Source organism: Aspergillus bombycis (genome assembly GCF_001792695.1).
Source record: "Aspergillus bombycis strain NRRL26010 chromosome Unknown contig00023, whole genome shotgun sequence".
NCBI classification, from domain to species: Eukaryota; Fungi; Ascomycota; class Eurotiomycetes; order Eurotiales; family Aspergillaceae; genus Aspergillus; species Aspergillus bombycis.
This window is the reverse complement of record NW_019170025.1, coordinates 222,639-243,483: the sequence shown is the minus strand read 5'-3', so window position 1 is coordinate 243,483 and position 20,845 is coordinate 222,639. Positions and strand designations below refer to the sequence as shown.

Genomic DNA, 20,845 nt, shown 5'->3' with positions numbered 1-20,845 from the left:
GCTTCTACTTAAACGCGGTGACTAGAATCCCCTGAACAGTTGGGGAAGTTAAATCGACAGTGCCAGACTCGCCTGGTGCTGAACCAAGAGCTTCGACTTGGATTAAACAATAACAGATATTGTAAATACTCTGCTACCATGGCGAGCAATACGGAAACAGAGCCTTTGTTGGACTCGGCTTCTCCTACTTATGACGCGGTACACAACCCGAATGTCGAAGCTCCATTGCACCCAGAATCACAAAGCAAATTGCCTGACGCATTATCGCATGGAAAAGCGCTCAGCTGGTCTAGCGCATATATACTTGTTATATCGCGTGTTATCGGGAGCGGCGTGTTTGCGACCCCGGGGTCGATCGTCAAGTCAGCCGGAAGTGTCGGATTGACGTTATTATTATGGCTGGTCGGAACAATCCTAGCGGCCTGTGGAATGGCTGTATCAATGGAATTTGGGTGTATGTTGCCTCGTTCTGGTGGAGACAAAGTGAGTTTGTAGTCACACTGTTCTGTTTCTTCTTGACTTGCTACTGGTGCCATATCTAACTAATCATTAATGCTAATTCCTTATAGGTATATTTGGAGTACGCTTATCCTAGGCCTAAATTCCTTGCGTCCACTCTCATCGCCGTACACGCAGTACTACTAGGCTTCACAGCGAGCAACTCTATTATTTTTGCGAAATACACCCTGTTCGCATTCAACATCGAGTCGACCGAGTATCAACATAAGGCACTCGCTGTTGGCCTTCTAACCCTTATCACCGTGGTGCATGGCTGCTTTCTCAAAACTGGAATATGGATTCAGAACATCCTGGGATGGGTTAAGATCTTTCTCATAATGGCCATGTCTTTGACTGGAATTTGGGTTATTCTTCTGCGTCCCTATGAGGAATCGATCGGAGAATCCGATCGTGTAGTCACTAACAACCCTTTTGCATGGGATACACTGTGGGAAGGCTCCAACTGGAGTTGGAGCTTGATCTCAACGTCAATCTTCAAGATCTTTTACTCATATGCGGGACTGAACAATGTTAACAACGTCCTCAATGAAGTCAAAGATCCGATCAGGACGGTGAAAACGGTTTGCCCAGCAGGCCTTCTGACTGCGGGCGGTCTTTACTTCCTAGCAAACATATCCTACTTCCTTGTGGTTCCCCTTGACGAGATTAAGAACAGTGGTGAACTTGTTGCAGGCCTACTCTTTGAGCGGCTGTTTGGAGCACATGTGGGCCGAGTGCTTTTCCCGTTGGCCATTGCCATTTCGGCAGCAGGAAATGTGATGGTGGTGACATTTGCTCTGGTATGGACTGCACGTACTGCTATCTGAACCCTCCCAAGCTGATTGTTAATATTAGGCTCGTGTGAACCAAGAAATTGCTCGTCAGGGCTTTCTCCCGTGGTCCCATCTACTTTCCTCATCGCGACCTTTCAACTCTCCACTTGGGGGACTTCTTGTACACTACGTGCCATCTATTCTTGTAATCTCCCTCCCGCCCCAAGGAGATGTTTACAACTTCATCTTGGACGTTGAGGGCTATCCTGGGCAGATCTTTGCGTTAGCAATCTCGGTCGGTCTTCTTATTGTCCGATGGCGCGAGCCATCCCTGCACCGTCCGTTCAAGGCCTGGAATTGGGCAATATGGTTACGTATCGTAGTTTGTCTCGCTTTGCTGGCGGCTCCTTTCTTCCCTCCACCGGATCGGAAGGGAGATGTGCATTTCTTCTATGCCACGTACGCTATTGTTGGAGCCGGAGTGTAAGTGTCCTAGCACTGGCTGCGCGTTTTACCAAGCTAACCGAACTAGGGTTTTATTTGGCATCTTATATTGGTACATATGGACAGTTTTACTTCCGCGATGGGGGGATTATCAGCTCGAAGAGGAGAAGGACGTGCTCGAGGATGGGACGGGCATTACAAAGCTTGTTCGCTCGTATAGAATCACTTGAATTTGGATATGTAAGCGCTGACGTCAAGGGATTATATGGATTAGAAATGCGTAACCCTATTAGAAACCTATTTGTTGTGCTCTGCTGACCTTATTGAACCTCATTATTAATACATACTGGTCCTCCTATTCGCCAGCCGCTGTGGATGGTCTCCCTATTGCGTCTTTTGTAGTATTTCAGCGGTCATACTTGCATGCATTCCCTCCCTCGTCAAAGCTCCAATAGGCCTATTTTATATTTATCATCCCGGATCGAGTGACACATGCATCTGAACTCTTGATGATGGCGTGCGAATCTGACAAATGTCAATTCCTCTCCACGTTTCACCAACGGGCCTGTATATAAAGTAGCTATTCACCTAATATCCCCAGTGTAGATCAAAGCATAAAGGTTAGAGTGTTTCAAACATCGTCAATTATCTTAGTGCAAGCTTAGCTACATACGACACGAACCATCATGGCCTCTGCTGCAGTTCAAGTCCCACCCAGCCACGAACCATCGCCACTTACACAAAAGACCTCGGTCCCTACTTCCTCGGAGAAACCCCGCCATGTTCAAACCAAGCTGCATTTCCTGAAAGAGCTTGAGGATGGCTCCCATCTCACCCCAAACTATGTCACACGGCCCGACACCTACGAACGGCCGTCCGCCGAGCTTGCCGTCACCGTTCACGACGTGAGTGGCCATGAACTAGACTACACACTGGACAAGAATGGTTTTCAGTACTACTACCATGAGAGTCGGGAGAAGGACTTCCTGGATGATGAAAAAATTGCAAGAGATTACTATCCAGAGACGGAGCAGCTGTTGAAAGACGCGTACGGGCTACCCGAATTTCTGCAATTTTCAGACACTAACTAAATTACCGTAGAACTGGCGCTTCTCGTGTCTTCATCTTCGACCATACAATTCGCCGTGCACCCAAGGATGTGCGGGCTCAGTCCACGCCCCAACGGGGACCTGTTCAGCGTGTGCACATCGACCAGTCCTATGAAGCAGCCAAGAACCGTGTCAGTTACCATCTCCCTGAGGATGCCCCGGAGCTCCTCAAAGGACGTTATCAGATCATCAATGTTTGGCGGCCTATCAAGCCGATTCTGAAAGACCCGTTGACCGTCGGGGATGCTCATACGCTTCCGGATAGCGACCTCGTCGGCATCAAGCTGGTCTACCCGGATCGTGAGGGCGAGACATACGCAGTTAAACCCAACCCTGACATTAAATGGTACTATCGCTACGGCCAGACGCCGGATTTGGTCACCTTGATCAAGTGCTTTGACTCCAAGACGGATGGTCGGGCCCGCAGAGTTCCTCACTCTGCGTTTGTTAACCCGGATACTGTGAATGAGGCGCCACGGGAGAGTATTGAAGTCAGGGCATTAGTTTTCCATCCGGATGATCAGGAGTAGATTTCCATCTCTAGCACTTATGAATTTGTCTTCCGTTTTGCATTTGCATGAATATGCGTGTTTTTGATTGAGACTGAACACTTCCCAAGACTCGCTAGAGTAATGCCAATATGTCCATTTCAAATTTGATAAATAATTATATTATAACTTTTTCTCTTCATGCATAATAATATTGTTTCAGGTTTGTAACAGTCAAGTACTGCGTCTCCGAAGTGGTGTTTATCCTCGGTCCACGGAGGCTGACAAAAAATGAAAAAAAAAGTTTGTGGAGCATGTTCTACATGCCCTGAATGAAAACAACTGTGGTAATTTTCAGTTTGAAAAGCAAAGTTCGTACGAACATTGGCATCCCTGTTCTGAAGTAATGTACACAATTTGTACTAAAATGCCGTGCGAGCACGTAATCGAACACTCCAACTGCAACATCGCGAAAGCCGCTACGGCATTGATGGTGGAAAGCCTACACGTTTAGCGCAATAAAATGTCATTTTACTCTCAGAACCTGCCTTGGCTATTGGGCTAGACAAGGGTCCACGACTGCTAATCTGCTAGTACTTGCGCGATAAGCTTAGATTGTCATCTAGACGAGAGCTTGGGAGCTGTAACTTGTACATAAATGCCCACCATGGCTTCAGAATGTCTTTCGTTCTCGGACGTCGAATATCCAAAACCATACATCGGATGGTACCTACGTTACTGCTTTCAAAATGGCCCAAGAAAAAACAGATATCCAATCGACTGATGAAGAGATTGGGAACAATCCTCTACCGTCAACACAGAAGCATCCAGGTCAGCTGACTGCTCCAAACCCCAATGGGCAATGCTAACAGCAGCAGTGAAATGGTACCGCTCAACGTTCTACAATGCTATGATTTTGGGATTGTGTAACTTCCTCGCGCCTGGAATCTGGGGGGCCATGAACTCGGTCGGCGGAGGAGGTTTGGAAAAGCCGGTCGGTAATCTCCAACGTGCCTTCTACTGTGGCAGGAAGTGTTGACTCCATGACCATAGTATCTCGTCAACGCAGCAAATGCACTGACATTTTGCCTCATGGTGCTTTCATGTTTCTTTGGAAGTGTAGTTGTCCGCTACATCGGGATCAAATGGACGCTCATTGTCGGCACGATGGGGTACGCCCCCTATGCCGCAGGTCTCTACACCAACAATCGATTTGGCACCGAATGGTTCGTTCTCTTTGGTGCCGCTCTTTGTGGCCTGTCTGCCGGTATTTTCTGGATGGCTGAGGCTGCCATTGCGATCTCCTATCCAGAACCACACAACCAGGGGCGCTTCCTCGGCTTCTGGTTGAGCTTTCGCGTGGGTGGTCAGATTCTTGGTGGTGCGATTAATTTGGGCATCAACTCCAATCGCGACACGGCTGGTAGTGTCTCTTACTCAGTGCTCATCGTGTTTATCGTCTTACAGGCGCTTGGCCCATTTGCTGGACTGCTGCTGAACTCACCGTCTCAAGTGCAGCGCACGGATGGAGTTCCTGTGAAACTTCGCATCGCAAATAGTCCGCTTCACGAGATCAAAGAGACAGCAAAGCTATTCTTCACTCGGAACTTCCTTCTCATCGTTCCACTGATCAGTCAAGCAGTCTTTACCGAGGCCGTGATGTTCACCTACCTTTCACTGTGGTTCTCGGTCCGGGCGCGTGCATTGGGGTCATTCCTCGGAGGTATTATAGCACTGATCCTCGGCAACTTGCTGGGCGCGTTTTTGGACACCAAGAGGATTTCACTCAAAACTCGAACCAGGAGTGCCTTCGTGACTATTCTCACGTTGCAAGGTGCATGGTGGATTTGGGGTACCATCATCGTTACAGAGTTTAACAAGACCCAGCCGTCGTACGATTGGGCAGATGCCGGTTTCGGCCGCGGGTTCGCACTGTACTTGTTCTGGATTGTGGGATTCCAGTTGAACTATATGTTCTTGTAAGTGGATATGAGATCTTGTGTGACTGGACCCATGCTGATGACCGATCAGATATTTCCTTATTGGCAATCTTGCCGACGACGAAGAGGAGGTTATTCGTATCTCCGGCTTACTTCGGGGAACTGAGTCTGCGGCTCAGGCGGTTTCGGTGAGTAACCATGCCCTCATTGCTTTTTCAGACGCATATTCTAATAATTAATGCTAGTATGGTCTTAACGCTGTAACAATCATGGCTTCGGTCGGGAGTGTTTACCTGAACTTCGGGCTGTGGGCTATTTCGCTGCTACCTGCATGGTTGGTTGTCAAAAATATCGGGGTCACGCTGGGGGATAAAAAGATTCAAAGAGAAACAAGAGTAGACTAAACTCAAAGATTTTTAATAGGTATAAGGATAAATGGGATAGACATTTAGCAATGCGCGCCTACGTTTTCCACTCTCTGGAACATCAATCAGTCGTATTCCGTCGCTTCTGACCACTGATGAGCATATTGTCATAGCACCAAGTACAGTGACCTCCTCCCCACAGGGGGAATGTGATATCGACTAAATTTCAATCCAAAGGAGACCTTGTGCCTCTGCGACAAGTCAAGTCCTGTATGTACGAGGCGAAAGGATATCCGATTGGTCATATAGTCTCAATCGCGCTGAGCCTTTTACTAGCCTTAATGCCTATCAAATGAGACATCATGTTGACCTGTCTCAAGGCCTTATGCTCGTGGTACGTACAACAGGTCACACTTTGTCGCATCTGGAAAGCCGTGGGGCTAGCGTTAAGGAACTCGAAAAGACATCAAGCAAAGAACAACCACCAATCAATTTTCGATCCGGTATAGGAGGAAATCTGTTTAACTCTCACATCCTTCCTCACCACAGGCTCTAGCTTCTAGTTGCAGCTCGTGTATGGTGTAAGCCACGGACCGGTGGCTCAAACATGGCCATCAACAGAGAGGCTGCCCAGTCACTGGACAGTACACTTAGCATGGCATGCTTCTTCCTGGTAGGTCCATCATAGTGACTTCTCTAGTGATCTAACAGGGCCTCGCGGCAGAATGCTACCTAGATATAGATCTCTAGATGGTAGACCCTACACAGTAAAGCCCACTACATAAGCGTCTGCGTCAAAGTCTAGGCATGAATACGGGATCTAGTTCTGATCTAACTTGTTTTACTCGAACATACAAACTATCACGTCAAAACCTGAAAACAGCCATTCCTTAAAAAGTGCTTCAAATCAGTGCATCCAGCTCACATCACAGAATGTCCATCTTATGGTTTGATATATTGATGTAGCAGTCTAATTAATCTATCATTCAAGAGATTGCCTTGTATATCAGACTCCTTAGTCAATACTCTTAGTTACCTTGTAGTTCAGGCAGCTCTTTCTAAGGTCCCACAATTTACCTTCTACAGGATAGAAGACACGACGTACCCTTACATGCGCGAACACAAGCTTACACGATATAGTTAGTTTTTCTGCGCATTTAGTCCATACATATCATCTTACTATTGGTGTCTGGATAGAAGTAGTATCCTCGAGGTACAGTTAAAAGTGTTTGCAAATCTCTCCGAGTACATTGGATCCCTGCCACACGTATATACGTGATCCAGCGCCTCTACTTCATCCTGTGAGTACAGAAACCAGACCTGCCATGCGATCAAGACATTGTTTTTGTGGCAAAGCATGATATTTTGACAGGCAACACATATGGCATCGTAAGCACCCATGAAAAGTTCAATCTTGTCGTTGAAATCAAAAAGCCACAGATGAAGACGCTAGACAACCACAGAGCATAAGATACATCGATTTCCTTTTTCGCCTTTCTTCTCAAGTTCAACCACCCGGGTGTTCGGGTTGCTCCATGTCCTAATCACTGAACATGAATGTATTCGATTTGTATCCCTCGTCATCAGCTCGTATACTATCGATAGGTTAACATGTCAGCCTCATGAGTTAAGTATTTGTATTGGAAGGATATTCTCACCGCCCAACAAGCGACAGGATGGTTTGCTTGACCGCAATGAATCTTGTCAAGATTCTTGTAATTAAACCTGGTTAGTCCATGCCTTATATGTCTCGAAGATACATAGTGCTGATTGCTGCTTACACCATTCGCTAGCTCCTTGCAGTCTGACTGCTGACGGCAATCCTGATTGCTATGACACTGAATCACAAGGTCAGTAGGTGCCTTGTGTCAAATAAAAGTATGTAGAGGGCTCACTCACCTCGTAGTATGGAGCACATCCATGCCAGCTTTGGGAAAGGACTCCAGTGCTCAGGGCGAGAGCACCGATAAAGACTGAGAGAAGTTGCATCGTGCTGGATGATCAGTGATCGTACTGAATTGAGAGAAGATTGATGATAGGGATTTGGGTTACTATTGTTCGATGGGCGGGCCCAAACGATGTATTTATAGTCATTAGTGTGCTCTGATGCACCCTTAATTATGATACTGCTGCGGTCAAGGTCTGCCTCTTCGAGCGTTTCCCAACAACGCCGTCTATGCCTGACTCGTGATCCTTTTGTCGTCTATTCCAGTCCACATCAGTGGCATCCAATCATCACATACCTTTGCTTGTTCGGTGGACTCGGGGCGGGACATGTCTCAGACATGTTTCTAGCATTCTGCCACTCAGTATTGGCTAGCTATCTCACCTCGTACGATTCGCTCGCAGGCGAGAAACTGGATGTAACTGCGGAGACTCAACGGCATACTAAAAGCTGACTTGGAATCGAATCCTGCCTGCAGATACGAGAGACTATCGATGCTTAGGATGGCCCGAAATTGTTTATCTTTGGCCCCACATTCTAATTTAGACAAGTCACAGAAACAGTGGCGTCTTTCGTAGAGTTTCTATCCCATACTAGTACTTGTGGAACGTCACGTTACGTGCACAGAGGCTGTATAATTGGTCACACTGCATAAAGCTATACCTCGATTCCAACATATGTTATTAGACAGCGGTTAAAGATTCCAAAAGTCGTCATTCGAAAGCTTAGCACCCTCTGTCTAATTTGGATGGGGCCAATATCCAACTAAGGTACCATGGAGGCACAAGTTAAAGGTTCCCAAGAAGAACCGCAAGGCCAGAGTACATGCTTCATATAGTACGTCAAGAACGAGGCGTCCGCCAATTGAATAATGTTGAGGTAACGCTTGGACGTGTAGACCATGCAAGGGGTAGAGTAGTAACCCACTATATAGGACGCCCGACGCACATTTATGCTAGCCGTACACTATTAGATCATGCTAATAAAATCGTCATGCACAATCTCTCCTCCACATTAGATGTCTTATTGAACATGGATCCCCTCAGTATTCGATCAGGATCTTCGCTTGTTGAAATATGTGCAAGAAACGGATACCGTTGGACGTTTTTCCTTTTTATCTCAAGCTGTAGTGCAAAGGTTACATTAGTCGCAAGCCTGTACAGCCTAATATGGAATCACATAATACTTCGAGCAGGGTAGCACAGGTTACGATGGGACAGTGGCACTATCGTGACTTTTCCCTACGTCATTGGCAGATCAGATCGACTTCTGCGTTAGGTACGTACAAGAGATCCACATCAGTGAGACAATCAAGATTTAGGTATATGCCGACAGCTCGTGTTCCTGGGGGGCCTAACGTACGTGTCATTTGTAGCCCCAGAGAACCGGGCAGTCGTAGATCTATTGGCTTGCTTTTCAGCATTGCAATGAGGGCTTTGTAATTAACACTGACATACGTGTCTACCTGAGGAGTATTTGCTCGGTGGTCTCCCGTCATTGCGAACTGGTCCTCCCATGCTGGGATCCCCACGTTATTAAGAGAACAGTGTAGGCCTAGCATCAAGGCTAGGTAGCCCTGCAAGGCACCGAGTAACCACAGTGCACTAGCCTTCCAGAGGCATCAGTTCAAGACGACGATTAGGTCGTTTTCCTAATCAGCCACGACTCTGAATGAGATTGCTTGGTTTCTGTTGATGACAAGACACTGCGCGGCCAGCGAGGATCAAGGATTCACCCGTTTCTCCGGGACTTGTTGCAGTCCGATACTTTCTCAATGTGACTAATCTTGATAGCACTTGCTGTCAGACTTTGGATGTTATTTTGGGGGCTCAAGCCAACGGACGGACGTCGACGGCCAGAGGGTTTGTCTGGTTTGCAGAATGGCTGAGTCAGCGATGACAAAAAGCCGCTAAGCTTTTGCGGAGAATTTCGGTTCCGCGACTCCCAGAAAGAGGGATGATTATCATTTCCCACCAAACACCCGCCGCGTCACACGTACAGACGTACATACCCTCGCATACAGAACATCTCTGTGGCGATTGGCTACTCGGACTCTGCGGTATATGGTTACCGGCAAGAGTTAGGTAGTCTTTTCACAACTGTTTAGGCCACCGATCGCCTGCCATTCCAGCGGGCGGGCCGAACGTAGTCGCGATCATGGCGCGAAGATACATGATCCCATGGCTCTATGACTTGGGCATCTGGATCTTCACCCTATGTCTAGACATTTTCTTCCGGGAGGTTTACTCCCGAGGAGCTTGGCGAATCCCCAGACGCGGGCCGGTAATCATCGTGGCCGCTCCACATGCCAACCAATTTGTCGACTCTATCCTGTTAATGCGCATTTTGAAGCACGCAGCCAATCGCCGAAGCTCTTTCCTCATTGCCGAGAAATCCATGAGGGAGCCATATATCGGCACAATGGCCGGGTGCATGGGAGCCCTTCCGGTCGTGAGAGCCCAGGATAATGTTAAACCGGCCCAGGGTAAGATCTATTTGCCGGATCCCGACAACGACCCGACCCTGGTTCGTGGCACAGGAACCGATTTTACGAGCAAGCTCTTCATGGAAGGCGGCACGATTATTCTCCCACGGGTTGGGAAGACCAGCCCGGAGCAGCAAGTGATTGCGCAGATTCTCGGACCGGAAGAATTGAGACTGCGAAAGCCATTCAAGCAGTTCGAGAAAGCTCACCCTCTGTACGACGCGTTGCGCACGGGGACGACGTTCAAAGTGGCCCCGCATATCGACCAGCGCCAAATGTTTGAAGCCGTCTATAGCGAACTCATTGAAGGTGGCTGTATCGGAATCTTTCCGGAAGGCGGCAGCCATGACCGTCCCAGCCTGCTTCCCTTGAAGGCCGGTGTCGCCATTATCGCATTAGGCGCTCTGGCTCAGGACCCCAACTGCGGCCTGTCGATCATTCCCTGCGGCATGAATTATTTTCACCCGAACAAGTTCCGTTCTCGCGCTGTCGTGGAGTTCGGCAACCCCGTTCACGTACATCCGGACCAAGTCGAAGCGTTCAAGGCCGGTGGGACTTCGAAGCGGAACGCTGTGGGATCATTGCTAGAGACGATTAACGAAGCACTGGCTGCCGTTACTCAACAAGCGCCTGACCACGAGATACTCATGCTCGTCCAAGCCACGAGACGACTCTACCGACCTCTCCGGATGAAGCTCCCCTTGCCGATTGTTATTGAAGTCAACCGACGGCTGCTCAAGGGTTACACTCAGTTCAAGGACGAGCCGAAGGTCCTCCAGCTAAAAAAGGCTATATCGGACTACAACCGACGCCTTCGAGCCTTGGGTATTCTGGACCACCAGGTCGAATGGGGCGACGTCAAGCACCGACCGTGGTGGATGGTCTTGGGCACGCTGTTATATCGTGTGGGTGAGCTTCTCACTCTGGCCGTAGGAACACTACCATCTGTCGCTCTCTTTTGGCCGGTCTTTGTTACCACCAAGGTTATCTCAGTTAAAAAGCAGCGCGCAGCTCTTGCCGGTTCCGTGGTCAAGCTTGAAGGCCGGGATGTGGTCGGGACCTGGAAGATTCTTGTCGCAATGGGGCTGGCGCCTGCCTTGTACACCTGGTATACTGTGGTTGTGACGACATGGCTACATTACTGTCGCAACGATGGGCATTACTGCGCCGTATCACCTTGGTGGACGAACCCCAGAACCTACGTTCCCGATAGCATTCCCCTGTGGCTCTTTTCCGGATTTTTCTTCGGTCTTATGATTTCCGTCTCCTTCGCCGGTTTGCGAATCGGCGAGATCGGCATGGACGTACTCAAGTCTCTCCCGCCCCTTCTTGTTGCCTTGAACCCCATCTCGGCAAACTCGCTGGCCAAGCTGCGGAAGGAACGCCAAGCTTTGTCGACCAAGGTGGTTGACACGATCGATACCTTTGCACCAGAAATCTTCCCGGACTTTGAACATGAGAAACTCGTTCCCCATGGCTATCCTCATGATGACACCTACCAATCTCGGCTGAAGAGCATGCCACCCAGTGAGCCCGAAAGCCGAAACACCAGTAAAACCCGAGGCAGCCGCAGCCGATCCCGAAGTGCCGGCTTCCTCCAGGATACCCTGCTCAAACCACTAACGATCGGATCGAAGGATGATCTCGGCGCAGTCAACCGGAGAATTCGCGACTCGATGAAGGAGCGAGGCCGCGAGCGAGTGCGAGCACAGTACGACTCGGATGCGGACGCTGTGTTGGTTGATGGCTCTGGCGGCAGCGACAGCGGAGATGGAGCAGACGAGAAGAAGACGAGATGATTTTCCATCGATGAATCAAACCCAGAGATTTGAGGGAAAAATCGAGAATGCGAAGAGTGGGGCATATCTGGAATTACATACTTTCTTTGTACAAAAGCGCAATAATGGTCTATGAGAATTAAGTTAATGAGTACATGAGTGAAGTTGAATCCTCGCAGACCTCGGTACTGGATCGATCCTCTATTACCTGACCTACAGATGCAACATGACCCCTATAAATAATCCATCACATCTTGTTAGACACTGCATTCATCTAATGTCAGTTTATACCGCATATTCGAGGAACTAATCTTAGGACTCTCGGTATCAAATGCGCCCGCAACCTTCTTAGGCACCAACGCATTGCATTCAACAGATCCACGGACTAACATAAGTAATGTCCTGACGCTTGAGTCGGCGCCGCACAGGCCCCGATAGCTGCATCTCGAAGTATTTCCGCTATTCTTGGCTAGGTATAACAAGTTAAGTCCCCTGTACGCCTGCGTCACTAGGTGGGTACCACTTATCATCCTCACAACGTGGGAGGTTCGTGTGGTGCATTAGAGGAATCGTATTACTGCAGATTATCTACGGTGTGACGTGATGAGGTGCATATTACCCCTCCTAGAGCGCTGATCACTCCGGCGCCATCGTAAGATGAAGATCTGAAGAGAAACGATAAGCGAGGCCAATGCGCGTGCGTTGCGGCCAACATGAATCGGAAGACTCGACTTCGCCATACTGATTTTCTCCGAGCAACTACATTCACCTAAGAAGTATCAATATGGCATCGACTGCGCCTGCCGATATCCCTAAGGGAGCACAATCTGATCCGCTCAGTGGGGACGATCGGAATGGTGTGGGTGAGACCGAGGTGCTCTCCCCAGGATCCCAGAAGCTTCACAGGAAGCTCCGTGGGCGAGAGGTTCAGCTCTTTGCGGTCGGAGGAGCTATCGGTACATGTATGTTGATCCTCGACCTGCTCCCAATTGCCGCAATTTAATGGTTTGCATCAGCGCTTTTTGTGCAAATGGGCGCGGCCTTGCCCAAAGGTGGCCCGGCCGGCCTCTTCATCGGATTCATTGCGTACGGCACTATCGTTCTAGCCGTAAATGAATGTTTTGGTAGGTCTCGATCTTGGGATCCATTCAAACCGTGGCGATTACTGTATCCGTGTTGCTATATAGTGTGGTACCAGGCTAATGCTAAGAGGCACATCCAGCGGAGATGGTTTGCTACATGCCCATCCCATCTCCCTTCGTGCGCTTGGCCGGGCATTGGGTAGACGATGCCTTGAGCTTCGCGATGAGCTGGAATTTCTTCTTGGCCATGGGTTAGTTCTTTGCGTGTCTGACACCTTGTCACCAAGTATACTCACACCGGGTGTGTTCAAACACCATATACAGCGCTAAACATTCCTTATGAGATTGTCGCCATCAATGTTCTGCTTACCTACTGGACCGACAAAGTGCCCGTTGCAGCGGTTGTCGTCATAGTCATGGTCCTCTATGGGTAAGGAGCTCACCAGTTGCTTAGCCCAGGATCGTACTTTAACCCTGTTTAGGGTAGTGAACTTTCTTACAGTTCGTTATTTCGGCATTGCTGAGTTCTACTTATCGTTTTTCAAGATATTCTTGATGCTTGGCTTGATCCTCTACACGTTCGTCACCATGGTGGGCGGCAATCCCCATCGTGATGCCATTGGATTCCGATACTGGAACGACCCAGTTCGTGCACACTTTCCGATTTGATCGCTCACAACAGATACTGAGCTAATCAACTCGCCTTGTTCGACGACATGTAGGGAGCATTTGTCTCACATCTAGTGCCCGGTGATAGTGGCCGCTTTCTTGGGGTGCTGAGCTGCATGATCCAGGGCGCATTCACGTAAGTGGATCAATTCACCAATTTAACTTTCGACATACCCATCTACAGTATTACAAGTGGTATGCTAATAGCCAATGCGGACGGTAGAATGGTCGGGCCGGAATTTATATCCATGGCGGCTGGTGAAGCTGAGCGGCCCCGGAGAGTCATGCGCAAAGCATTCGCATCATTCGGCTGGCGTCTTATGTTTTTCTTCTGTTTGGGAGCACTCTGCGTAGGAATCGTGATTCCTTACGACGACCCCACGTTGGCTGCCATGCTGGACGGGACTAAACAGGGCAGTGGCACTGGTGCCGCGTCAGTAGGATTCAGGACCTGGAACGCAAGAATCCAAGTTCGCTAACCGCGATCCAGGTCTCCCTATGTCATCTCCATGAACCACTTTGGAATTAAGGTCCTCCCAGACATTGTTAATGTGCTGATCATGACCTCTGTCCTGTCCGCGGGAAACAACGTCGTGTTTTCCGCCTCGCGGACCCTATACGGCATGTCCTTAGAGAACAAGGCGCCAAAATGGATCTCCAAAACGAACCGAGCCGGATTGCCATACTACGCGGTGGCCATTGCCATGGCATTCTCCCTCCTAGGCTTCCTCCAGGTCAGTAACAGCTCGGCCACTGTACTCAATTGGCTTGTCAGTTGCATCGCAGGCTGCTATCTCCTCAACTACTTCGGAACATGTATCACCTACCTACATTTCCACGCATCACTGCGCCACCAGGGCGTATCACGCGAAACCCTCCCCTATCGGGGTCACTTCCAACCCTACACGGCGTGGTACGCTCTGGGCGGAACAGGAGTGATGGTCCTGGTCTTGGGGTATAACGTCTTTCTTTCCGGTGGCTGGGACCTGGAATCGTTCTTTCTCAATTATGTTATGATCGGATTCTATGTGCTTACGTTCATGTTTTGGAAGATCTTCCGGCGTACGCGGTACGTGGGGATCGGCAAGGCGGACCTCCAGTTAGGGGGTATCAAACGAGAGATTGATGAGTATGAGGAGATGGAATATGCTCGGAGAAGAGGAAAACGAGTGGCTTTGCTGGATCGGATATTCGAGTAGAGCGTCCGTCCACGCTCACTCCGTATCAAGATCCTTGACCATACTTGACATATTTAAGTGAAGTAGCTTTGGATAGAACAAAGAGCTAGTTTCAGCCCCCATGGCCGATGTAACCGTAATAGTGGAGCCAATTCTTTTCCAGGGGAGAAAAGATCAGGCTCCGAGCGCCAATCTGATGTCTAAAACTGACGATCGCTGCATCAGCCCGCATAATTATGGATCCACGTCAGTCCTGCGGGGAGAAGGCAATAATAAACATACGACAAATGACTCACGAAATGGATTAGTGCTTACCGTTGGTTATTCTATTTATTGTTCCAATCCTGGAAGACCAGAATTCGCAGTCTTGATTCTAATGACAGCTGCTACAACACCCTGCCCCAAAATGACGACCTCCGACGAACACCACTCCAGCCTCCCCTACCATGGGTCCTGCCATTGTGGATTTATCAGATACATCACCTTCATTCCAATGCCACCAGCAGTCGCCCCGGATGGGGCCGAGGGTGCCCGCCTCCGGTTCTACAAGTGCAGTTGCACGACGTGTCACAAAATGGGATTGTTCCACATGCGACTTCCGGACGCGCCGAACCAATTCTTTTTACTCTCCCCGCTGGACCGCAATACGCTGGCTAATTATAAATGCCCGAATGGCTATATCAATTGGTTCTTTTGTCCGACGTGCGGCGTGCGATGTTTCGCGACCGTACCTCATTGGAAGCAGGACCAGATCGATATCGAAAGCATTTCGGCGGCCATTCCCAGTCGTGACGGCAAGCCCGATCTGCCGGGTATAGAAGAATCGACGAAGACAATCACAGTGTGGCGAATGGATCCTGAGACATTCCAGGAGGATGTGACTGGGTATCTGACGATCAATGCACTTACCATCGATCAAGACCAACCCCATGGAAATAATCTTGATCTGCGCCAGCTTGTGGATAACAAGTTGGTCGAGTACATGGACTGGAACACAAAAAAGGGCGATTGTCGATATGATTATCCTCATGACAAGGGGACCTGGTAGAGATTCCAGCTAGTATGTCCTCTGAGTATTGCAAATTTGAGTCCAGATCGAGTTCCACATATTCCGGACAATATACTGTTGGATTTCATATTTATCGAAGCGTGCGAGGCGAGGTTCTGGTGTACTGCGGGGGTGGAGTATTGATGGTAAAGGTTATCGGTGATATTCGATATGGAGTATGGTTTGAGGGCAAGAGGCATGACGATACGATAATGAAATGGTTGATCTTTGATCACAGGATGTAAATTAATCAAGGGGTATGAATCGAGTGTAATGCGGTGTTTATTGCACATATAATGAGACGTCTAGGACGGGGTGGACTGAGGAATATATATCTCGGGATGTGGAAACAGCAACAAAGGAACGTAACGACATCAAAAGTGATTCAACCTCCCTGAATGCGTCTTCAAATGGACTTGACATACTCACGGCAACAACCCGCTTCCATTCCAAGCGTTTGAAGGATTTGACATGAGCAATGGACGAAACAACGGATGGGGGCATATGTCCGTACGAGTTTAAACTCCATTTTTGCTTATATAGTTAAATATCAGAGCCATTACTCGACAGCTGGCCGGCTGGCCCAATGGCAAGGCGCTTGACTACGAATCAAGAGATTGCAGGTTCGATCCCTGCGTCGGTCATTCTTTTTTAATTCCCGCCATTCTCTCTATGGCGGCCAGTACTCCGCCACACGTCCGCCCTTTCCAACATTCTTCTACTGAATCTCCTCTCTCTCCCCTGTTTTCCCTGCTCGCGGAATGTCCCTCTATCGCAGCCATGGACTCTCTAAGAACCCTTCTTATATCACCACGGAAGTGGACCTCAGTGCAGTTTCGAGCGCTCAATTTAGCTCAAAGCTACCAAGTTTCTGCTGATCGCATCTTCGGCAGGGAATACTTGCCCGCCGATGGACATGAAGGTTGGTTGATCCCTATCTATGCTCGTTGTCTCCCAATTCACAATAACACGCCCATCAGAATTCGAGCACCTTGCTGCGGAGCTTACAGGACCGTGTGAGCAAGATCTAGCGGATTTCGAGTCCAAGCGTTCCCTTTACCGACCAAGTCCGTTCCATTTGGTTTTTGTGCGACTTCAGGAAGCAGCATAGTCCAAAGACGGCTCAGGCTTCGCGACAAGCTTTATCACCCCTTTTGGAGAGCATAATCACCCACGTGGATGCCGCTGAACACTTGTTAGTATGGCCTGTTGGGTTGGCGCCTGAACGGACTAACACAACACAGGCAGCTTGTTTTACGCCCAAGAATTCCATTTGAAATCCGTCCTTATGGGATACAAGGTTCGCTCAGATGTGAAGGCGCCCTGGTAGATATATCGCCTCCGCATTTTGCTTGGGCGACGTTCTCAGTAGGGTCCCGTAATATCTATTTGTCTATCCGCTGAAACTGATTCGAACGAAAGGTTGTGACGGAGAACAACTGGAACATTTCCCTGGATATCTCGCAGATGCTTTTACAGGGCTTTCTGGCCTATGAGCAGAATAGCCAGGACCTAAGCCATAGGTCTTTTGTTTTACGTATAGATAAAACGGTGTTGCAGCTCTGCACGACAACAACATCTTCTGCCTACTTGCTGACTTGATTCTGGGAAGGTTTCCAAGCGAGAAACTTCGAGTGTATCATTCTGAATCCTACGACCTTCGTCAACGTGATCGACGGAAGGAGGCCTTGAGGCTGATTATCGGCCTACTCAGGCTGCTTGGCACTAGAAGGGAGACAAGTAATAACTTCAGCTAATCATTGAAAAATTGTCTGCAGCAAGCCCATCTCAGCGTTACCACTTTGGAGGTATTCAAAGATACCGATAGAGAGTTGCAAGGCGAGGGCCCTACCTGACCCACAACCTCTCTATTTCCGGCATTGTCGGGCTGTTGGCGTACGCTAGATACGTGAAAAGTGCGCTGTACTCAACCTGAGATGCGTACCATGCATGCTCAACACGAATGCCTCCTGATCTCTCCAACCCCTACCTGAGTGATGTGTTCCATCGCATGACCTAAGAGCTCTGCCACTTCCTGGGCAAGAACACCTGAGAAGTCTATCTCACTCTCGCCCCCTGGCCGGCAGATATTACCGGCTTTTTGCCTAGCGCCCTTATTAGCACGTTATATGGACGATTTGGGATACCATGCGTACCTCTAGCGACAATATTGGTATGGTTCCATATCTGTTGGAGCCTGTATATGTCCCTTGATGAATCAAACAAAGGCCCCGTTGTTGAAGACAGGCACCTTTGTATCCGTCCCGAGGAGAATTGTCAGCTCCAGGTCGGGTGCAGCTTCAATGTCATTAGCTCGGAGATGGAGTTCACCCATTTCGAACTTTACAGGTCGATGGTGTAAGCCAGTCCCTGGGACCATAGCTGGCCGGGTAACCATGGTCTCTGCGATGAACAAATGATGCTTATCGCTCGGCCACATCGACAAAAGTAGGAAAGTAGATGGACCTTTCGGTGTATACCGCTACACTGGCACTTGCCATTTCAGCTACTGGAAAATTAATCAAAGGCCGAGGACAATACGGTCTATGATCTTAGTATATGCCTTAATTTCTCTACTTACATGGTCCCTACTCACCAAACAGTCAGGGTCGAGGTTTGTATGTACATATATTTGTCGCATTTCATGCTGACTTCTCGTCTATCTGATATTGACCAGAACTAGCGCTATAGTGCAGTGTCCATTCCCGTGACGCTACATCCTGCAGACTCTTAGGAGCTCGGCTCGCTGAGTTCCACTGTCCAGGCCAATGCTTCTCCAAGATTTGGGATGCCATTGGTCCCCGAGCTGATCTCCTGCACCATCGCATAACGACTATCATTACATGCGCCGCTTTCGATGGTAGTAGCATGATAGGCGATCCACGTCTGCGAAGCATCTGGGCTTTGGAAGAATGAGTTATGGCCCGTTCCGTAGTTTCCGTTCGCCGATGACAAAAGGCAGCCGTCGTGCTTGCTCCAGGCGTTCTTGTCTGTTGGGTCGGTGGCTCCGTCCCATGTAAGGAGTCCCACGCAATAGTAAGACGTCCAGCAGTAAGAAGCCGAGTACGCGATATGCGTCTTGCCGTCGAGATAGAGGGCCGCGGGTCCTTCATTGACCGGTGTACCGTGCGTTTCAAAGTCTTCAACAGGCTCGGAGATCACGGAGATGTCGCCCGTCAACGAAATGTAGTCCGAGCCCAGCTGCTGGATGCAGAGGGATTGATACGTGACGCCGTGGAAGCAGGACCACACCATAAAGTTGCCATAGTCGTTGAAGCGGACGATAGACCCGTCAATTCCCCATGCCGTGGTCAGTTGGCCCGCGTAGGTGTAATCATCCCAGGGAGTCGCACCACCTAAAGACCGTTAGCCCTATAAAGCAATGCGCCGAGGTTAAGCGGACAGCAGCCTACCTTCCAACACATGCATATTCTGACCATCCAGATCCACACTATTGCCGGCAGTGTAGTAAATGTACCACTTATCACCCAGGTAGTGCACTTCGGGGGCCCACACATTGCAGCAGTGAGTCTCCTCGGTGGTCGTGTAAGCGACCTTCTTCTCGGCCGTCTTGAGGCCTTCGATGGTAGTTGCCCGGCTGACTTGCACGTCATTCCAAGTCGTTGTGAGAAGGTAGTAGTAGCCTCCGGAATACACCACGAAGGGGTCACTGCCCCCAGGATTGCGAACTGGGTTCGTGTATGCGGAGGCTAGGGGGAAAATAGCCAATAGCCCTAAAAGGGCCTGCAGGAATCTGAACAACATTGGGGCTTGCAAAGAGGTTGTGTCCGTTTGACGCAAACTTGTCAGTCCTAGTGATCGTCCACTCCTACGCCGGACACGGTATTTATGCACCGTTGCGCATACCATGGCCGTGCCAAACACTCACCAGTCCTGGCCTACCGCAACAGCTCGCTGGTGGCATCTCGTATGCCGAGGCCTCCCCCACCGGAAAGATCCCTGTTTGATACTGACGGGGATCGCGAATATTCCGGAGATGTGGAGCACCGCCATGAAGAAAATCATCGGCCAATGCGGGGGAAGCCCTGCCAAGACCGTGACAACCGATGCGTTAAACGCCGGAGAAACTGGTCCTGCACACTGGCGCTTGTGAGTTGTGGAAGAATTCCCTCTCAGGTTTCTGGTCAGGAGCCTAGGTGCTAGGCATTCATCATACAGTCCGCCGTAAATTGGAGGGTTCAGCTCACCTCATAGTAAATGTGAGACGCTTGTCCAAGAGGCCGATACACGTCTGATATAACGACGCGGACAATTTTCCGGAGCGTCTCTTGGCATTGCCTCACTTATCTATCGTCCTGGCGCCAGCCGTGTATTTAAATACTTCCAGTTGAACTTCTAGCGAACTGAGGGAACGTTGTAGGAGTCCACGTGCCTTCGAGGAAAGTCTCAACATAGGTAAAGCTCGGGACGGTTTCCGCCAGGGACAAGCTTTCGCTTTCCCAGGGGCGAGCGCTTTCCAGCCCATGAGACGAGACTTCACCCGAATCGGTTTTCGAAATAAGGCTTATGAATGGAACGGACCGGCCATCAGCACGGAACCGGAGCCGGGTGAAAGTCTAGACCATTAATCGCCGTCTAGCACTGCTGGACTATTCAGGAGGTCTAGTAATCCTCTGCTATTTCGCATAGTGGAGAAAATGTGGTCTTTCTTTGCCTGTCCACTGGCACGTTAGGCACCTATCCAAGGTTTAGGTTAACCTTTCCGATAAAGACCATCCACATCAATACATAGGATAAGCCGATAAACAAGTGGATGTCATCCCCACTCTGCCGATCAAATACACCTGTAACCTACTACGTACAGTCTCCGCTCGACTATGTCATTTCCGGCTCAGATTGACGCTAGACAAGCCGTTGATTACTCAGTTAGTAGGTATAAAAGAGACTATGCCCTCCCATCGGGACAAAGAACAAGATCCCTGGTAAAGGTGTCTGGTATACCATTGTCGTGCTACAGGTTAAACTAGCTGCGGCCATCCCCACGAAGCTGCCTTGATGTTGTGGGTTGTCTTAGGGCACTCT

At 49.4% G+C, this 20,845-nt stretch overlaps 7 protein-coding genes across 7 annotated transcripts; 6 read left to right on the top strand and 1 right to left on the bottom strand.

The window, feature by feature from the left end:
- Positions 1 to 138: 138 nt before the first annotated feature.
- ABOM_002605 (putative methionine permease) lies at positions 139 to 1,945 on the top strand (the record flags this gene model as incomplete). The annotated part of the gene is made up of 4 exons (XM_022529735.1): positions 139 to 483; positions 570 to 1,298; positions 1,354 to 1,754; positions 1,804 to 1,945. The coding sequence occupies 4 exons, from the start codon at positions 139 to 141 to the stop codon at positions 1,943 to 1,945; spliced, it is 1,617 nt and encodes a 538-aa protein (XP_022391161.1).
- A 456-nt stretch (positions 1,946 to 2,401) lies between these two features.
- ABOM_002604 (uncharacterized protein) lies at positions 2,402 to 3,354 on the top strand (the record flags this gene model as incomplete). Its single annotated transcript, XM_022529734.1, has 2 exons — positions 2,402 to 2,763; positions 2,817 to 3,354. The coding sequence occupies 2 exons, from the start codon at positions 2,402 to 2,404 to the stop codon at positions 3,352 to 3,354; spliced, it is 900 nt and encodes a 299-aa protein (XP_022391162.1).
- Positions 3,355 to 4,061: 707 nt separating this feature from the next.
- On the top strand, positions 4,062 to 5,656 carry ABOM_002603 (DUF895 domain membrane protein; the record flags this gene model as incomplete). Its single annotated transcript, XM_022529733.1, has 5 exons — positions 4,062 to 4,143; positions 4,191 to 4,306; positions 4,366 to 5,291; positions 5,344 to 5,440; positions 5,498 to 5,656. 5 exons carry the CDS (start codon positions 4,062 to 4,064, stop codon positions 5,654 to 5,656), a joined length of 1,380 nt encoding a protein of 459 aa, XP_022391163.1.
- Positions 5,657 to 9,719: 4,063 nt separating this feature from the next.
- Positions 9,720 to 11,846, top strand: ABOM_002602 (lysophospholipid acyltransferase family protein; the record flags this gene model as incomplete). Its single annotated transcript, XM_022529732.1, has 1 exon — positions 9,720 to 11,846. One exon carries the CDS (start codon positions 9,720 to 9,722, stop codon positions 11,844 to 11,846), a length of 2,127 nt encoding a protein of 708 aa, XP_022391164.1.
- Positions 11,847 to 12,609: 763 nt separating this feature from the next.
- On the top strand, positions 12,610 to 14,775 carry ABOM_002601 (general amino acid permease AGP2; the record flags this gene model as incomplete). The annotated part of the gene is made up of 8 exons (XM_022529731.1): positions 12,610 to 12,787; positions 12,842 to 12,949; positions 13,048 to 13,158; positions 13,232 to 13,337; positions 13,390 to 13,552; positions 13,630 to 13,712; positions 13,800 to 14,009; positions 14,067 to 14,775. 8 exons carry the CDS (start codon positions 12,610 to 12,612, stop codon positions 14,773 to 14,775), a joined length of 1,668 nt encoding a protein of 555 aa, XP_022391165.1.
- A 385-nt stretch (positions 14,776 to 15,160) lies between these two features.
- On the top strand, positions 15,161 to 15,802 carry ABOM_002600 (uncharacterized protein; the record flags this gene model as incomplete). The annotated part of the gene is made up of 1 exon (XM_022529730.1): positions 15,161 to 15,802. One exon carries the CDS (start codon positions 15,161 to 15,163, stop codon positions 15,800 to 15,802), a length of 642 nt encoding a protein of 213 aa, XP_022391166.1.
- Positions 15,803 to 18,532: 2,730 nt separating this feature from the next.
- ABOM_002599 (glycoside hydrolase family 43 protein) lies at positions 18,533 to 19,567 on the bottom strand (the record flags this gene model as incomplete). Its single annotated transcript, XM_022529729.1, has 2 exons — positions 18,533 to 19,158; positions 19,216 to 19,567. 2 exons carry the CDS (start codon positions 19,565 to 19,567, stop codon positions 18,533 to 18,535), a joined length of 978 nt encoding a protein of 325 aa, XP_022391181.1.
- Positions 19,568 to 20,845: the final 1,278 nt, after the last annotated feature.